Source organism: Lacerta agilis, chromosome 15 (assembly GCF_009819535.1).
Source record: "Lacerta agilis isolate rLacAgi1 chromosome 15, rLacAgi1.pri, whole genome shotgun sequence".
NCBI classification, from domain to species: Eukaryota; Metazoa; Chordata; class Lepidosauria; order Squamata; family Lacertidae; genus Lacerta; species Lacerta agilis.
The window spans coordinates 36,771,354-36,787,268 of NC_046326.1; the positions used below are offsets into that span (position 1 = coordinate 36,771,354).

Consider the following 15,915-nt stretch of genomic DNA (forward strand, 5'->3'; position numbering starts at 1 on the left):
CCAGTAATTACTGCTTCTGACAACTGGGTCCTTTGTCATCCCACATGTGCAGACACATTACTGCAAGAGATAAAGTTTCTGGAAAGCAGGTGGGATTCAGACAAGAGCTGAATTGGAAGTATACCCTCCTACAGAGTGCAAGGGCTCTATGCAATTGTTTTAATTTGCCAAATTAACTGATTAAGTGTACAGAATTGTATTCCTTAAACCAGGAATAACCAATAAGGTGTGCTTCAGCTGTGGGGATCCACTTCCCATCAGCCCCAGCTAACATGGTCAGAAGAAAGGGATAATGGAGTAGGCCAGCAACCTCTGGAAGTCTATGAACTCCCCATTCCCATTTTACTTGGCTGCAAGGCCCCCAACTGCTAATCCCAACTACAAACATACATTCAGGAGCATTACCTTTTTAATTTTTTCTTCTAAGTAGTTTTGAGAAAAGTGTAGTTTCTCTAGTAGTGAATAATGAGAAGTACTGTAGCTCTAATAATGGCTAAGAGAAGCCAGAGGCTTTCCCCTACCACAGTATCACTTTGTTTTCCACGAAGCAACTTGATCATATGCCAATTACTGAAGGATCATGTGCCAATTATTGAAGGCTATAATTTGCATTATTATGTAGCAAGTGCCATACTCTAGGGTGTTTGACCCAGCACCAGAAACCTTATGAGGCGAACAATCTTTTGCCTCAAGCTAAGACCCAGGTGTTTTATTATGCAAAGGCAAGTCACATGTTAGTTACAGGCCTGGCTTTTTTTCCTGATGAATATTTACCTTTTTCCTTTGTCTTGTTTGTGCTGCTTTAGCCATTACTAAACAAGCGTAGACCTTTTATCATTAGAATCCTGTTTACCTCAGCAAGGCTCAAAGTCTCACCATGCAGCAGTTACCCAAGAGGCTATTTTAAGTTTACATTTCTGAGGAAGCTCACTATTCCTCACTCATTAGACAGTTCAAGAGGACTTTACTGGACATTGAAAAAGCAGCTGTGATGCACAGGGCCACCCTGGCACCAGTGAAGGCAAAAACCTAAGCACTGCAAATAAGATAAACTCCCTCTCTACCTGTTCCTCAACAGCTCTGAGGAAGGTGGGAGGTACCGACTGCCCTGACCCAGAGAACTTTATGGCTAAGAGATCTGAACTGGGCCTTTCAGGATCCAATCTTCATCCAATGAGCTACACAATTAAACAGGGGTGAAGAACCACAAAGGATCCAGTGTCATTCCAGGGCCCTTTGTGTTTGCCTGCTAAAATGTAACTTTTAGCATTTGATGCATGGCCAAAGAACTTGTTTATACCCTCAGAACTCCCAATAGGCTGGTGCTTATTCTACCTTAAATGGCTTCTTCATCATAATGTAGCCTATCAGATTATTTTGCTGGCACTATTCCTGCTACTCTAGTTAGTATGAACTAGCTGCAAGCACTACATCTTAAGGCACACAGCTTTATAGCAGCAGCTGAAGTAGCAAATACTGGACAACCATAAGGACACCCTCATCACTTCCAGATTAGCAGGAACCCGAAATTGTGTGGTTCACATTGTAACACAATGGCTCTTCCTCACCTTACTTAAAAATGCACCCCTTACTCAAGTCAGCTAATCAGACTTTTATAGCTGCTAGGTTGCAATACCTTATGTTTCTGAGCATGTGGGTGGAGCAATGGGTGCATCGCTTTACTTGCATACAGGATGTGTCAAGAGCGGTGAGAAGTACTGCCTAGCACAGGGGACAGGTGCTGCAGCCCACCACATTTGTAACTAGACTTAAGGGCCAGCAAAGTGCAGTGTTGACAGTGTTGAGCCTGGGAGACCAGGATTCATGAGGTGGCCTCAGGCAGATGCTGCCATTTATCTTTCAGGGAAGTACTTTCTTTGGATTAACTTTTAGCCCATAACTGCGGCCTTTCAAGAGCTCTGAAGCAGGAACGTAAGGCGATGGAACAGTGAGTCAGCCCACAGACAGTTCACATTCCAAGGTCTATTTACACGAAACTAAAGCACTGGCTTGATAAACTAGTCTTGCCCAATACAGAAGTCAAATAGTCTTACCTTGTTATCCAAAATCTGCACTCACCAACAGTTGTGAGAGCCCTTGAACAATGTTTTCTATCACACTACAGAGGAGCAGACTATTTTGCTTGAACTCCAGATGCATGACCATGTAGGATCCACGATGCTCAACTTCCGAGAGGGGTCAAACTCAACCCTCTTCACGGCTCACCACTGTTCCCATAGGGGTGACAGGGATCCGATGCAGATGAATGGGCCACAAAATACCCATTCAGTTCCCAGGCCAAAGACAGAGAAGCTTAAAGGCTGAATTCATTCATCATGGCACAAGACAATGTAAGAGGGCATTATTTAATACAACAGAACCACCATGCATTTTTTTTATAAAATTTTATTTTGTCAAAAGAAAAAAAGGCAATAGCCAATTGAAAACCTACTTAATCTTAAGACTCCAATTTCTTTGTCTTTAAATTTAGATAAATGACTTATTGGTTTAACGTTTTTAAACAAACCCCCCTTTTCCCCTTTAACATTTACCATCTACTCGTGCTGAATCCTTCCAAGGAGAATGCTCCAGCGTACCTCTCCAGGTCCTTGCTTTGCTCCTTTTACAAAAAAATGAAAACTCCATCGTGCATCTTAAGGGCTCCAATCGTCAAAAATAGGAAAAATCTTTGGAATAGCCAATTGAGTTGAATAAAAATCCACACGAATGCGGTTTGGTTGGGGCAGGAATCCACTCCTATGTTCCTGGTAATTTGATCCCGCTCCATGAATCCTTGCAATTGATCCTCCCTATCCTATCCACATTATGATTTGAATCCAATGATCCAGCTCCAAGGATTGGGATCCAGTGAGCCCTCTCCAATCCAAACCTTTATAACCAGCAAAACCAAAAAAAAGGAGGCAAAAAGTTAGATACCGTAATGAAAAGTAGGATTTAGGAGAATGATAAGTTATGTCTGCTATTGAATAATAAAGACGGGCATTCATAACTATCAATTCCCCGAGACAAGCTTTTGAATTGTGAAGCTCAGATTTTAGCAATGTTAATTATCTGGAGGAAACATTCTAGTATTTACACAGGGTAACTGATAATGCCAACATATCAATTCCTATATGGCGCTTTACAGGTTTGGTGGTTGGAAAAAGTTTTCTATGAAGTTGCAAAAACTTGCTGCTAAAGCTATCCACCTACTGCATATCTAAACTAAAAGCTCATTATTGTGCTATCTGGGAGGTAACAAATTTAATTGATGCAAGTCAACTCTCGACTTATCCTGAAGGGGAAGACGTGGATTTAAAAAGAATCCCCATGTTTAAAAACCCCTCCTATAATTGCTTTCATTCTGTTACTTTTAAGATGAAACAGCAATGCTATATCAGTCACACAGAGGACATGCAGATTTTAGCAGTATTGAGATTATACTTACAGGTTTGAAACAACCTGTACTTTACAGGTGCACTAATGGTTTGCACCTGTAATCAACTGATACATTGCAGTCACTCAGCATACACCCCCCACCCCCACGAGACTGGAAGAGTTACATGGGTACATTTAGCATTCATTGCATAATGGAAGTTAGAAGATTACAGCTAACTAATGGAACAATGGAGGTGTTGTGTACTAGGCTAGTTTCAGTATAAGGTCAATACTGCCAATTTAATCTGTGACAATAGCACTTGGAGTCATACCATTGCCTCCATTATTGATCTGATCCTCCTCAATCCTCCTTTTGACAATCCTAAAATGATTGACATGTGCTCCACAATCCTTTAATCCAAAGCATTCTTAATCCATCTCTTCAGATATGTCTACAGAAAGACACATGAAAAGGCAAGATAAAAATGTAAGCTCCCCCAGAAGAGACAAGTTAAACCACAATTTCCCCCCAACATTCCCAGCTTGTAGAAACCATAGTTGAACAAAGACATTTTATACAGCAATACCATATTGGAAGAGAATATGGGCAGCAAACTACCTAACTAGAGAGAACCCTGCCTAGGACATGTTAAAATACAATTCATCAAAGACGTGAGGGAATGTTGATGTTAAGGAGCAAATACTCACTAGGGATATTATACAAGAATGCAATTCAACACTTTAGCCAATTTTGAGTAAAACAGCTTGAATTTTTTTTTTAAAAAAAGAAAGACTGTACTGAGTAAAGGAAAACTGCGTACAACATGGAGGGGGTTTCTACAAAAAGGAGCACCATTAAAGATCATTTATGTACGGGAACGTGATCTGCTGTGACGGGGAGAGTAGCGTGGAGATCCTCTGCTTCTTCTCGGGGAATAACTGCGACTTCTGCTGTTGCTTCGGCTACGGCTTCTGCTACGACTACGGCTGCGAGAGCGAGATCTTCCGTAACTCGGACTTCTTGGGCCATCAACTTTAACACGGATGTAGGCAGTTTCTCCCTATCAAATAGACACAACTTTCGATTGAAAGGTCTACGCTTTTGAGCTGTCTTTGCAGGCATGCTGACAGACTGAAGGTCTTTTTACAAGAACCAAGAGGAGTCGCACCACATCTCCCTGAATACCATTCTTAACATGGGATGTCCCAACAAGTTTTCAGTATTTGTTAATGCTGCAAACAGAGACTGCGCCTCCTTACCTTCCATCCTATTGCATCCAATTGTAACCCTGTGCATCCAATTCTGGTCAAAACATTAAGTGGAAAACCTACCTCATGAGATCTAAACTTAGTGTTATCCAGTTTTCGCACTGCGTAGGTCATATCTTCTTTCCGTACAAACTCCACGACACCAGTTCCATCTCGGAAAACATCAGCATAACATACATCACCTGCTTCACGCATGTGATCCTTTAAATCCTGCCAGCTTCCACTGGGAGGTAGTCCTGAACAAGAGACAGGTATTTTCAGTTAAATGCTGTTAAGCAGAGAATGGTGCCATCAGACCTTCATATACTCAAGAAAGGACTGTCTTTGGAGAGGGTCACAAGTAGAAATTCAATTTTTTCAGCAAGTTGCATGTTAACAACATGTTTAAGTACATACATCCAGGTTTCAGGATTTTTGGAAAGTACAAAGGCTTATTGTTGTTTTGAAAGGGCAATAGAAGCAGGAAGCTCTAGAAGGCACTAGGGCCCCAAATAACTGTTGCAAGCTTGCTTTTGATTTTTTTAAACAAGACCAAACCTACACTAAAAAAATGAAAACTAAGCTTTGCAGCATGCCAAATTCTGAGAACTCACTATATACCTGCCCAAACTTGCAAGTGAGAATACATGTTGATATATATTATCTTCTTCCTAGATGACCAAGCTGTATTTGAACAAAGAAAGCTGCTTTTCCCAAGTGCACAAATGACTTACCTGATACTATCACTCTGTACTCTGATCGCCTGGATGGGGGTCCATATCTGCCCCTTGGGGCCCCACCACCTCCACCGCCTCCTCCTCCCCTGCCAGTGCCCCGTCCACTTCGAGGAAACTCCACTCGTAGACGATACCCATCATAATCATATCCATCCCGTCCGTAGACTGCATCCTCCGCATCCCTGCAAGAATGGAAAAGAACCACACTGAAGATAGATCAAAGACTCCTGAGAGCTGGCAGCGCATTGTGCTTTTGTTACTGGGCAGTATGTCACTGCCCCTCCCTTGTTAAGTCAATGACACTAGAAGTACAGGTCACTATCCCATAGAGACTGCAGTTGCAAGGGGAGAAACCAACAGTCTTGACAGAACTTTTCACCTAAGCACAAGTCATGTTGGAATGGTGTAGCACTAGATCACCGTTTCCCAAACTTTTGCCTCCAGCTGTTTGGACCACAACTCCCACCATCCCTAGCTACCAGGACGAGTGGTCTGGGATGATGAGTTGTAGTCCAAAAACAGCTGGAGTCCAAAGTTTGGAAAACCCTGAGCTAGATCAACAAACTGGGAAACAAGTAACAGAGCTGAACTCTGTATCATGTCAAGCATGGAATTTGACCCACAGGTGGGGGTTTGGGAGGGAAAAGAAAAGATAGGTGGAATGAGAAGCAACTCATACAAGGGATCCCTGCTTAAAACACAATGCATAAAGGAACCAGACCACCACAACAGAACAGGAACTAAAACTTTGTTAATGACTTAAAAGAATGTTACTTTTATGTAAAACGAAGACATGATTTTAAGTCATTAACAAGATTTTAGTAACGTAGTGAGCTGTATCCCAACTAAATCACTGTGAACTTTCCCTTCCTTTCCTCCCTGTCCCCCTCTCTGGAACAGTCCCAAATCTGCTCTGAAGCTTAGGGGAAGCCACAGAGCAGATGGGATAGCTTGTGAGGTGAGAAAATGGGAGGGGAGGTTTGTCCACAATGATTTAGTTGGATACTAGCCACTACGTTTATATGGAAAACTACTTGCCATATATTCATGCTGTTGTTAAAAAAGCAGAACGAACATTAAATGAACTTTTAAAGGTCTGCAACTCTATGTACGCTTACAAGGAAGTAAACTGAACTCTACAGTCCTACCGGTACATACACAGAATGAACTGAAAGAATTCTAAGCTGATCACTAGGCTTCAAGTGAGGTGTATACAGAGAATACTTAAAGTAGCACCTCAGGAAGATGGGCACTCTAATGCTCTCTTCAGTGTTAATGATAATTCAAGTTGCAGTATAAAATGCTAGTTTGGAATTCTTCTACTGCATTGTGCAGAACTTGTAGATCAGCTCTCAGAGACACTTCTGTCTTAAGATTCTGCTGTATAGCCAGCTATGTTGGGATGTCTGTACAAAAGCCTTGAGTTGTGGGGTTCCATGTAGAAAAATCAACAACACTGTAAGGGTTCTCTTCAGTCTCAAGAGAGAGGCAGTAAATGATGTCTGCCTACACCAGGAACCAGGGCTTGCACCACTCGGGGAATTTCCAGGCCCTTCCCCTAATTTTTTATTCATAACAAAAGTATTTTACCCTTTTACATCTAGAGATGCACAGGAAAGCATGCAAATGGTTTTTTTTACCAAATTGCTCACAAATATGTAATGTTGTAATCTTCTATGCATTCAAAAGCATTGGGGCAATTGATAAAAAGGGAGAAAACAGAGGCAATGAAGAACAGCCCCACAAATTCTGAAAAGTTGTGAAAGTGGAAATTTCCACAGGCATGGTTTCTTCCAAATAAAAATCTCATTTTATACACAAAAAGTTGTGGTATAGAGGTTCCGTCTGCCCTTGAGACACAAGAAGCAATACAAAATTGATTTTAAAAATGGGTGGGTCCTACTTTTATGTTGTAGTTTGTCTATTTAGCATTTCAGCAGAAGCTTCTAAGGTGGCTAGCAATAAGGTTTAATAATTGTGATGACATTTGGCTGTAAGCCAATACAAGCTTTTGTAACATTGTTTTAAAAAGAGCAATTAATTAACACAATGCTACACAAACACAGTGAAGCATGAAATTTCATCCACTAAAAGCCTGGGAGTTAAACATGAATTTTGGGGCAAAAAGGCTTGAAGGCAACTGGCTTAGGAAAACATGCTTCCAAGCAAGCACTCACAGGATCATTCCATTTTTATTTCATTTAATACCTGCAACCCACCTTCCTTTCCTGAAGCAACAAACAAGAAAATAAAAAACAGTGTCAAATCCTATGAATGCATAGTAAAGAATTATAGGGGACTGCATATTACTACATTTTAAGTCCTCCATATCTCCAAGGCTCTCTGAGCATTGCACAACAACCCTGTAAGGCAGGTCAGGCTGAGTGATAATAAAAATACTGATAGTGACAGCCCAGTGGGCTTCACAGGGTTGTGTGGGGATATAAATCATTTATCCTTTACAACCACCCTGCAAGGTACATGAAGCTGACAGCATGCAACTAGCTCAAGGATCTTGGGAGCCAGTCACCACATCTCAGCATAGCCTCCTAGCAGGGCTACTGCAACCTCTCAAAGCTCTCAACCTCTCAAAGCTCTCAACCTATAAAGTATATAAAGTGGCCTTTGGCACTTTCTCTACCTAACCTATCTAACAGGGTTGCTGCAAGAACTGATAAAGATGTATTGGATAAACTTTGGATTGGTTAGATATGCAGAGCACTTATGAAGGCCAGGATAAATTATCTAGAATAAGTAAAAAAAAATTAGTACAGGTCTGCTAGCTATAAACACACTCTCCCCCCATCACCCAAAGCCTTAGGGTCCTTGGGCCGGTGTGTTTATCTCAGCCTGAACTACCCCACAGGATTGTTGTGAAGACAAAAATGATGGATGAGAACCTTTGAATTTGTTAGTTGTCCTGAGACTTACAGTGCTAAGAAACTAGGGGGGGAAGAAACAACCACCACAGGCTGCAATCCTAACTTCACTTACCTGGAGGTAAGCCCTATTGAATTCAACTGTTACTTTCTGAAAAGTAATGATTTAGGATCCTGTTTTTAAACAAGTACACAAAATTGGCTATGCCCAATTTTAGTCCTGCTAAAAGAGTAGACCTACTGGTTTGTATCCTCAGAGTGGATCCATTGGAAATAAGGGTCACAACTTGTTTATTTAAAAGCATTTAAAATCCGTTCAATATTTCAAAAAACTCTAAGTGGTGTGTACCCCATAAACAAACAATACATCATTAAAACGTTAAACAAAAACACAGCCTAACACAAATAAAACAGCTGTATTAAAAACACATATAAAAAGCATGTTAAAAAAAATCCCAAGGATTCAAACATGTAAAGAAACAAGAGCCCAATCTTATGGGTCAAGAAAATGGACTCATGCCTCCAGGTTTCAATTCTACTTTTGAATAAAAGTGAGACAACCCAATGGTTCTAATTGTCCGCCTGTTTCCCAGTCCTACTCAATAGCAGACTATTGAAACCAGTGGCCTTTACGCTGGATTTTTATAAAACGTCCATTGCATTAGGGGAAATCGCTTCCTCCCCTCTTAAAACCACCACCAAGCCAAAAACCGCATAGAAAAATGTGCGCCTTGTAGGAGAAACCCGCACCGGAGTGCTCATCAGTTTCCATGGCGCATTTCCAACTGCGGGTGGCACCCAACGCCCAGCCCCACTCTCCAGTTGGCCCGCTGAAGTTAACGGGCGGAAATAACTTGGGCCCGCGGGATAGAACCCAGCGCGGCTGTTTTTCTTTACATGCCGTCGAGATTCCTTCGCCCAGAGCGTGCAACACGAGGCAGAGGAGGCGTGTAAGAGGAACGTGCGCACGAAGCAGGATTCGCGCTAAGGAAGCCGTTCCGAGTTTCGCATTCCGCGGCTGGCATGCAAGCGTCGAAAGAGCAACACCCCCCCCCCCGGAGTCAGCGATGGCAGCCGAAGTCGGGCCCGATGGATTTCGTCGGGCCTACTCTCGAGTAGAGCCCGCGGCGGGTTCCTGAAGACGGGGCCCTACTCGGCTGCGGCGGATCTCTTCAGCCGACACTCTCCCTCCCCATCTTCTTCCGCACCCTAAGCAGCCCCTCGCCCGCCCTTCCCACCTGGGGTCCTCGAACTCGACGAAGGCGAACGGCGGGCCCCCGCGGCGGTTCTTGAGGTCGATGTCCCGGATGGCGCCGTACTTGTAGAAGACGTCCTCGATGTCCTTGGTGCGGATGTCCGGCGGCAGGTTCCCCACGTAGATGCGGCAGTCGTTGTTCCCGGCCGGGCCGCGGATCACGCCGCCACCAGACATAGCGAGGTCGGCAATGGTTGCGGTTGGGTGGTGGGCGCGTGTGAGGAAAAAAAAATGGAAGACGGAGCCGAGGAGAGGAGGCCCGGGAGCGGGTGGGAAAAGAGGACAGGTGGAGATTTATATGGGCATATATTTTAAAAAGGAGCTGAGGTAAAATTATTTTTTAAAAAAAGAGAGGAGAGAGGGGAGGAAAAGGCGGGAGAGGAGAAACAAGGAATGTGGTGGTGGCAGCAGTAGCAGCAGCGCGGCGCCTCCTCTTTTCGTTCCCACTCCTTGCAGCCGCCACAAAATGGCGCCCGCCTCACGCGGCCCTACCTGCCTTGCGCAAGGATCCTCCCGCGCCGCCCCGACGTCACACTCTGCTGGCTGGGAGGCGGGTCGTGGAAATACTCACGTTCATGATTGCCGTTCGCTACATCCGCCTTCGAAGGGCGCATGCGCCGATCTTAACCTCCCCTTTCGAGTGAGGGAAAAAAAGTAGTCCCGATATGTTTCTGCAGGAGGCGACGAGGAGAAATAGGCAGAAGTGGTTGGCGCACGTTTGTTTTAACGAGGTGGTGAGGAAAAAGCGGGACGACTTGTTATTTTTTAAGCAGTGCGGTGCAAAGGCGCTTCCGTTAGCCCTCAAGCGGTGCGGACCGTTAAAAGTGCTTGCGAAGAAGATCCGGTGGGAGATGAGCTTCTCCCACAATGCAACACGCGTGAGAGGGCCTTGGCGCCAAGGAAAGGAATAGTCCCACAATGCAGAGCGGTTGGCCAATGGGGCGTGAGGGCAGAGGAGAATAGACAGCAAACAAAAAAGCAAAACCCGCCCCAGTAGACCTAACAGGATAACTGTTAGATGTAAGACTAAGGGCAAGTGCATCTGTTAACTGTAGTCCCCGCCCCCCGCGCCTTTCATGTAGACCTGGATATTGAAGTTGTACACAACACATGTAACGTGTGAATGAGAGAAACCAGGGTTCGAATGCACACTTACAAGTGGCACTGCGAGTGCTCCAATTGGAGAACAGCCTCTACCAAAGGCGCCATAGGCTTTGAAGAAGCACAAACGCAGGACGAAAGGGAGAAACGTGCTAAGAGGAAGGCACGTTTGGCAAATCCTCACTGTGATCAACTCATGTCCCCACTGTGGAAGGACGTGGGGATCCAGAATTGACCTCCACAGTCACTTAACGGACACACCGTTAAGACCATATTCATGGAAGACAATCTTACTCAGCTATGTGGGATCTCCGAAGAGAAGATCAGTGGCACAAGTTGTTCCAAACAGATTATCGCTTCCTTGTGCTGCAGGGGTTTTGTGACTAACCCCGAGTTTTCAGCCTTCTTTTATTATTTGTATATCGCCCTATACCTGCAGATTTCAGGGCGGTTCACAACATGAAACTACAATACTAAAAAACAATATGGTGCCCTGCAGATGTTTCGTACTCGCATCAGCTGCTGGCATAGCCAATGGTCAGGGATGTAGTGTAAAACATCTGGCAGCAACAGGTTAGTGGAGCGTATGTATTTTATTTATTTATCACATTTATATACCACCTTTTCCTCCAAGGAATTCAAGGTGGTGTACATGGTTCTCCTCTCCCTGTTTTATCCTGAGAAGTAGGTTAAGCTGAGAGCAGTGACTGGCCCGAAGTCACCCACTGAGCTTGGGAGGGGAGGTTATATGTTTGTTTGTTTGTTTGTATTCTCATTTTGTATTTTTCTGTTGTGAAGGTATGCTTATTTATTATTTTGAATAGCTATATCCTGCCTTTAAATTAAATTACTCTCAAGGCAGCTTGCAGGCAGATGGTAATACAGTACTGTACTGCATAAATCATTTGTACACAGTTTAAGGTTGATGGAAGGGTCAGAGTATGGTTTCCCTTATCTTGAGTCCTTTGACAAGAAACCTAAATTTCTGGTGTGTGTTTGAATCCTTCCTACAGAATAGTGACTGGAGCCACCGTTCATTGCTAATAATGAGCCAGAGAGCTGCTCTGATGCTGATCTTAAAGCCCAGGTAGGTCCATATGGATGAAGGTGGTCCTTACATCTTGGACAAGGGAGGCTATAGGAACAGGAAGGAGTATAAAAAGACTTACCGGTAAGTATCTGCAGGCTGTATGCAGAAGGTTCTCTCCGCTACAGCAAGGACTCTTGCGCTAGTGGGTGCGTGAGTGTTAATGTTATGTAACAGATGAATCCCAATGCAGTACTTGCACCAGTAGAAACCTGGTGAGCAACAGGTTGCACAATCTATTATGTCACAAAGTTACCAGCAGCCTGCTTATTGCATTCTCTGTTGCACGCCTGATTCAGTGGAGCTGTCTCCCGCGCATGTGCAAAACCGTCTCAAATGTACACACCTCAGCCTAACAGCAATGTATGCTTTCAGATCAGATGGAAGCTGGTTTGAGGGGAAATGCATCAAACAGCAGCATGCTTCAAGAAACTACAAGTCTCTGCCACAGACTCTTCTAACTCACTAAGCCCTGTTACCTCTTCAGCTCCTGACATCTCCCAGGCTTCTCCCTCTGACCACTCATTGTCATCCCACCAACAATCCCCTGGCTCTTCCCTTGGGGGTCCTCCAGCTGGTTCCACCCACCACTTCTCTGCATCCAACCAGTCAAGTGGCAAGCAGCCTATATTTTTCTTGCTTTTCAGGAACAAATGCTGCATAAAACCCACTGCCTGTCTAGATTCTGACCCTTCCCCCCACCAAGCACAACATTTGTATTTGTAAATGAAGAAGTAACAAAATACCCTAAAATTCCAGTTATGTTTCCTCACAAGGGAACCAGACTTGCAGAAAGATCAATATGCGGGAGCACAAATCAATATAATGAGGAGACATCACAACACTATAACCACCGACTGGGAAGTGTTTGTTCTTAAATTCCGACAACGGATTCAGACACCAGGGGACAGCAGCAGGATGGCCTAGTTAGGAGGATGATTCAAAAACACAGCCTGAAGAATGATTGAGCATATTGATGTTGCGTTGAAGGGCTGGGGGCTATTGGGAGATGCTGTCCTTTAACCATGCAAAAGGAAAACGAGGAAGAGAAGATGAAGGCAGCATCCTGACCATTGGTGGTAATTAGTACTATGCTGATACCACAGTTTTCCTGCTGCAAAAATCCATTTCAATTATTTAATATTCTTCCCTGGATCTCTGTTCTTCAGTATGTAATGTTACGTAACATCCCACAATTACATGCTTGCAGATATATTTTGCCAAAACACAGGCAGGCTTTTCTTCTGCTCCAGGCAGCAGTCTCAGACAGATGGGGTTCTAGCTGAAGATGGATGTGTTTGTGCTAGGCACAAGTTCAGCTTTCTGGGAAGGGAAGCCAGGCAAAGTCATGCAAGTTCAAGTTCAGGTTTCCAGTAAGGCAATGTCAGCAAGGACCTGATGAGTCCAAACAAATTAGAGGGCATTTTCCAGTAAGGCAAAAGTCAAGCAAAGAATTGGTCAGGTTCCAATAAGGCAAAGTTAAGCAAAGTTGGTAGCACCCTGGACAGCTCAATGTGAAGGTCAGGCTCAAATGTTGTTTCAGCAAGAAGCAAACCTTATTTAGAATGTATTTAGAACTACAACTCCATCTGGGTTGCTAGCTCCTTCTCTGGTAATAAAACATCTACAATTAAGGGGCCTAGCATGGTAAAGTAGTTCCCTGCATCCTAGGTCCTAAAAGAGAAAACTGCATCCTCTGAATTCAGTTTTCCCCTAGTACTTTCAAGCATATAATTCTTTGATATCACTGGGGTGCTCCCCACCCCCTCCATGGAAAAGTAGAAATTTCCCTAAGAACACAGCTCTTTACCCCAGGTCACATCCCTCGCCCACACCCTCTTTGGGTGCTTTTGTCCAGTGTGAATGTGTCTTTGGACTGTGATAACGCCTCTTGCTCACCTAGTTCTTGGGTTGGAACACAGGAAGCTGATTGACACTAAGTCTAACCATTGGCCCATCTTGCTCAGTCTTGTCTTGCTACCTGGAGATGCCAAGAACCTGGGACCTTCTGCATTTGAGGCAGACACTGCCACTGAGCTGTGTTACTCCCCTAAATGGACAAAGAGAAGTTTGTGTGTGTAGAACCTGCTGGGCAGTTGAAATGTAGCCTGCCATAAAAAGGTAATCACGTCTATTGCTCCACTCACTTCCCTTCCACTTGGCCCCAAACACCCCTGGAATGTGGCCCCTGGCTGAACATCCCCCCCCATGCCTGTCCTAGGCCATTCATAAGGACTTTTCTTCTCGTGTGTATAGACTTGGAGCAATCTTAAGCTCACCTTAAAAATCCTAGGCTCTCTCATAACAGCTGCAGCTAAGGTCTCCAGATCCTTCTCTATATTTATGAAATTGCTTTGTACTGAGTCATGCTCAGCCGGCTCTGTCCCTAATTTCCAGCGAACCTTGCCACACACACACACACCATTCATATTAATTATTTGCTTATTCTTCCTTGAACTTAACCTTGCCTTGCTCTTTCTTTCTTTCTTTCTTTCTTTTCTTTCTTTCTTCTCTTCTCGGGGCTGGTGTGCATTATGGAGCTACCCAGTGCTTCTGCTCAAAATTGCACACAACAAGGCATCTCTGCGAGGTGGCTTACCATATTGGGGTGTACGGCTGTGTGCTGGGTTTTTGCACACGGGCATTTTTGGCACAGAAGGGAGAGTCTTCGGAAATTCCAAAATATGGTAAGATCCAGTCCCCAAACCTCAACTTTTCAACTCCTGCTTGATATGCTACTTGTCAGCTGCTTTGGCGGCATTAAAAAAAAGGAAGAGCTTATTATGCCATCCATATGAATAATGTCACATCCTGGATGGTTAGAAGGATGATGAGGAATAAAAGGAATGTTGGCAACATATTGTAAAGGGCTCTTGACTGGCGTGGGCAATTCTGCTGCTCTCGGTTTCTTGTTTTTTCAGTCTTAAATTCAGTTCTCCACATTTCTGCAGCAATTTGTGTTTGTTTGTTTTTTTAGAAAAAAACTAATCTCATGAAGTAGGGACGTGGGTGGTGCTTTGGGTTAAACCACAGAGCCTAGGGCTTGCTGATCAGAAAGTCAGTGGTTCAATCCCCGCGACGGGGTGAGCTCCTGTTGTTCGGTCCCTGCTCCTGCCAACCTAGCAGTTCAAAAGCACAGCAAAGTGCAAGTAGATAAATAGGTACCGCTCCGGCGGGAAGGTAAACGGCATTTTCGTGTGCTGCTCTGGTTCGCCAGAAGCGGATTAGTCATGCTGGCCACATGACCCGGAAGCTGTCTGCGGACAAACAACGGCTCCCTCGGCCTATAGAGCGAGATGAGCGCCACAACCCCAGAGTCGTCCGCGACTGGACCTAACAGTCAGGGGTCCCTTTACCTTTACCTTTAATCTCAAGAAAACTTAGCATTTGAGTGTGTGTTTCTACCAATCTACACATTTTTGCAATCTGGCCCAATATATACATTTTTTTTTTTTTTTGGGCAAAGCCACTTCCCCTAGTATAATGCAGTTTCCTATGTTATTTTCACCAATATATGCATTTTCATGTACACTTTTCATGATTATCTCTATCCATCTATCTACCTATTTTTGTGCACATTACTTGACTTTCCCTGCATGCAAAGAAATCCTCTGGTGGGTTGAGCAGACGAGACCAATTGTGGGTCCAACAGTGAAGAAGGTGGTTTCTGCACGTGCTGTAGAGGAAAGCGAGGGGCAGATGGGGCTTGTCAACCTGGGAAGGTTAACCCATCTAGGAGAAGGGAAATTGCTTCAGGAGAGGAAAAGTCTAAGGAGTAAACCCTACCCAGATCCAGAGTGGAGTCCCTAACATAATTGAATGGCGCCTTCTACGCCTCCTTCTGGCGACTCCTGCAGCCAAGCTAGTCCCAAGTGCATTGGTCTGCTTTCCTTTGGACCACTTCAGCAAGACCATGACTGGGCAGCCCAGGACCTCCATGCACACTTCCCAGGCTTGTACTCTGGGGACGTCACTTGGGTGCTGCTAATGCAGCAGTTTGACTTCACACCTGCAGTGTGTACTTCACATGTAACACTTAAGCACACATGCAAAAGAATGAATTTTTTTACACGGGTTGACCAGACACTGCCCAGTCCAGCATCTGGAAATTAAGGATGGGCTGCATGTTACAGCGACTAATACCCTCCTCCAGGATACCCTGCTCTGAAATTGGAATGATTAACCTTCACTGACACCTCCTTATCGCAGTTGGCTATTGACATAACAAGA

The 15,915-nt window shown here is 44.3% G+C and overlaps 1 protein-coding gene across 5 annotated transcripts; it reads right to left on the reverse strand.

The window, feature by feature from the left end:
* Positions 1–2,390: 2,390 nt before the first annotated feature.
* Positions 2,391–9,867, reverse strand: SRSF1 (serine and arginine rich splicing factor 1). 5 transcript variants are annotated; one of them, XR_004427973.1, is made up of 5 exons: positions 9,481–9,859; positions 5,361–5,545; positions 4,711–4,883; positions 3,711–3,830; positions 2,393–2,890 (listed from the first exon to the last, which is right to left on the reverse strand). XR_004427973.1 is itself a non-coding variant. In XM_033172270.1 (4 exons), the coding sequence occupies exons 1-4, from the start codon at positions 9,672–9,674 to the stop codon at positions 2,825–2,827; spliced, it is 618 nt and encodes a 205-aa protein (XP_033028161.1). In that variant the 5' UTR covers positions 9,675–9,859; the 3' UTR covers positions 2,391–2,824. The 5 variants fall into 5 exon arrangements, 4 of the variants coding, with proteins under 4 accessions (XP_033028161.1, XP_033028162.1, XP_033028160.1 ...); XM_033172270.1 differs by lacking the exon at positions 3,711–3,830 and having other exon boundaries at positions 2,391–2,890; XM_033172271.1 differs by having other exon boundaries at positions 2,393–3,830.
* Between the last annotated feature and the right edge of the window lie 6,048 nt (positions 9,868–15,915).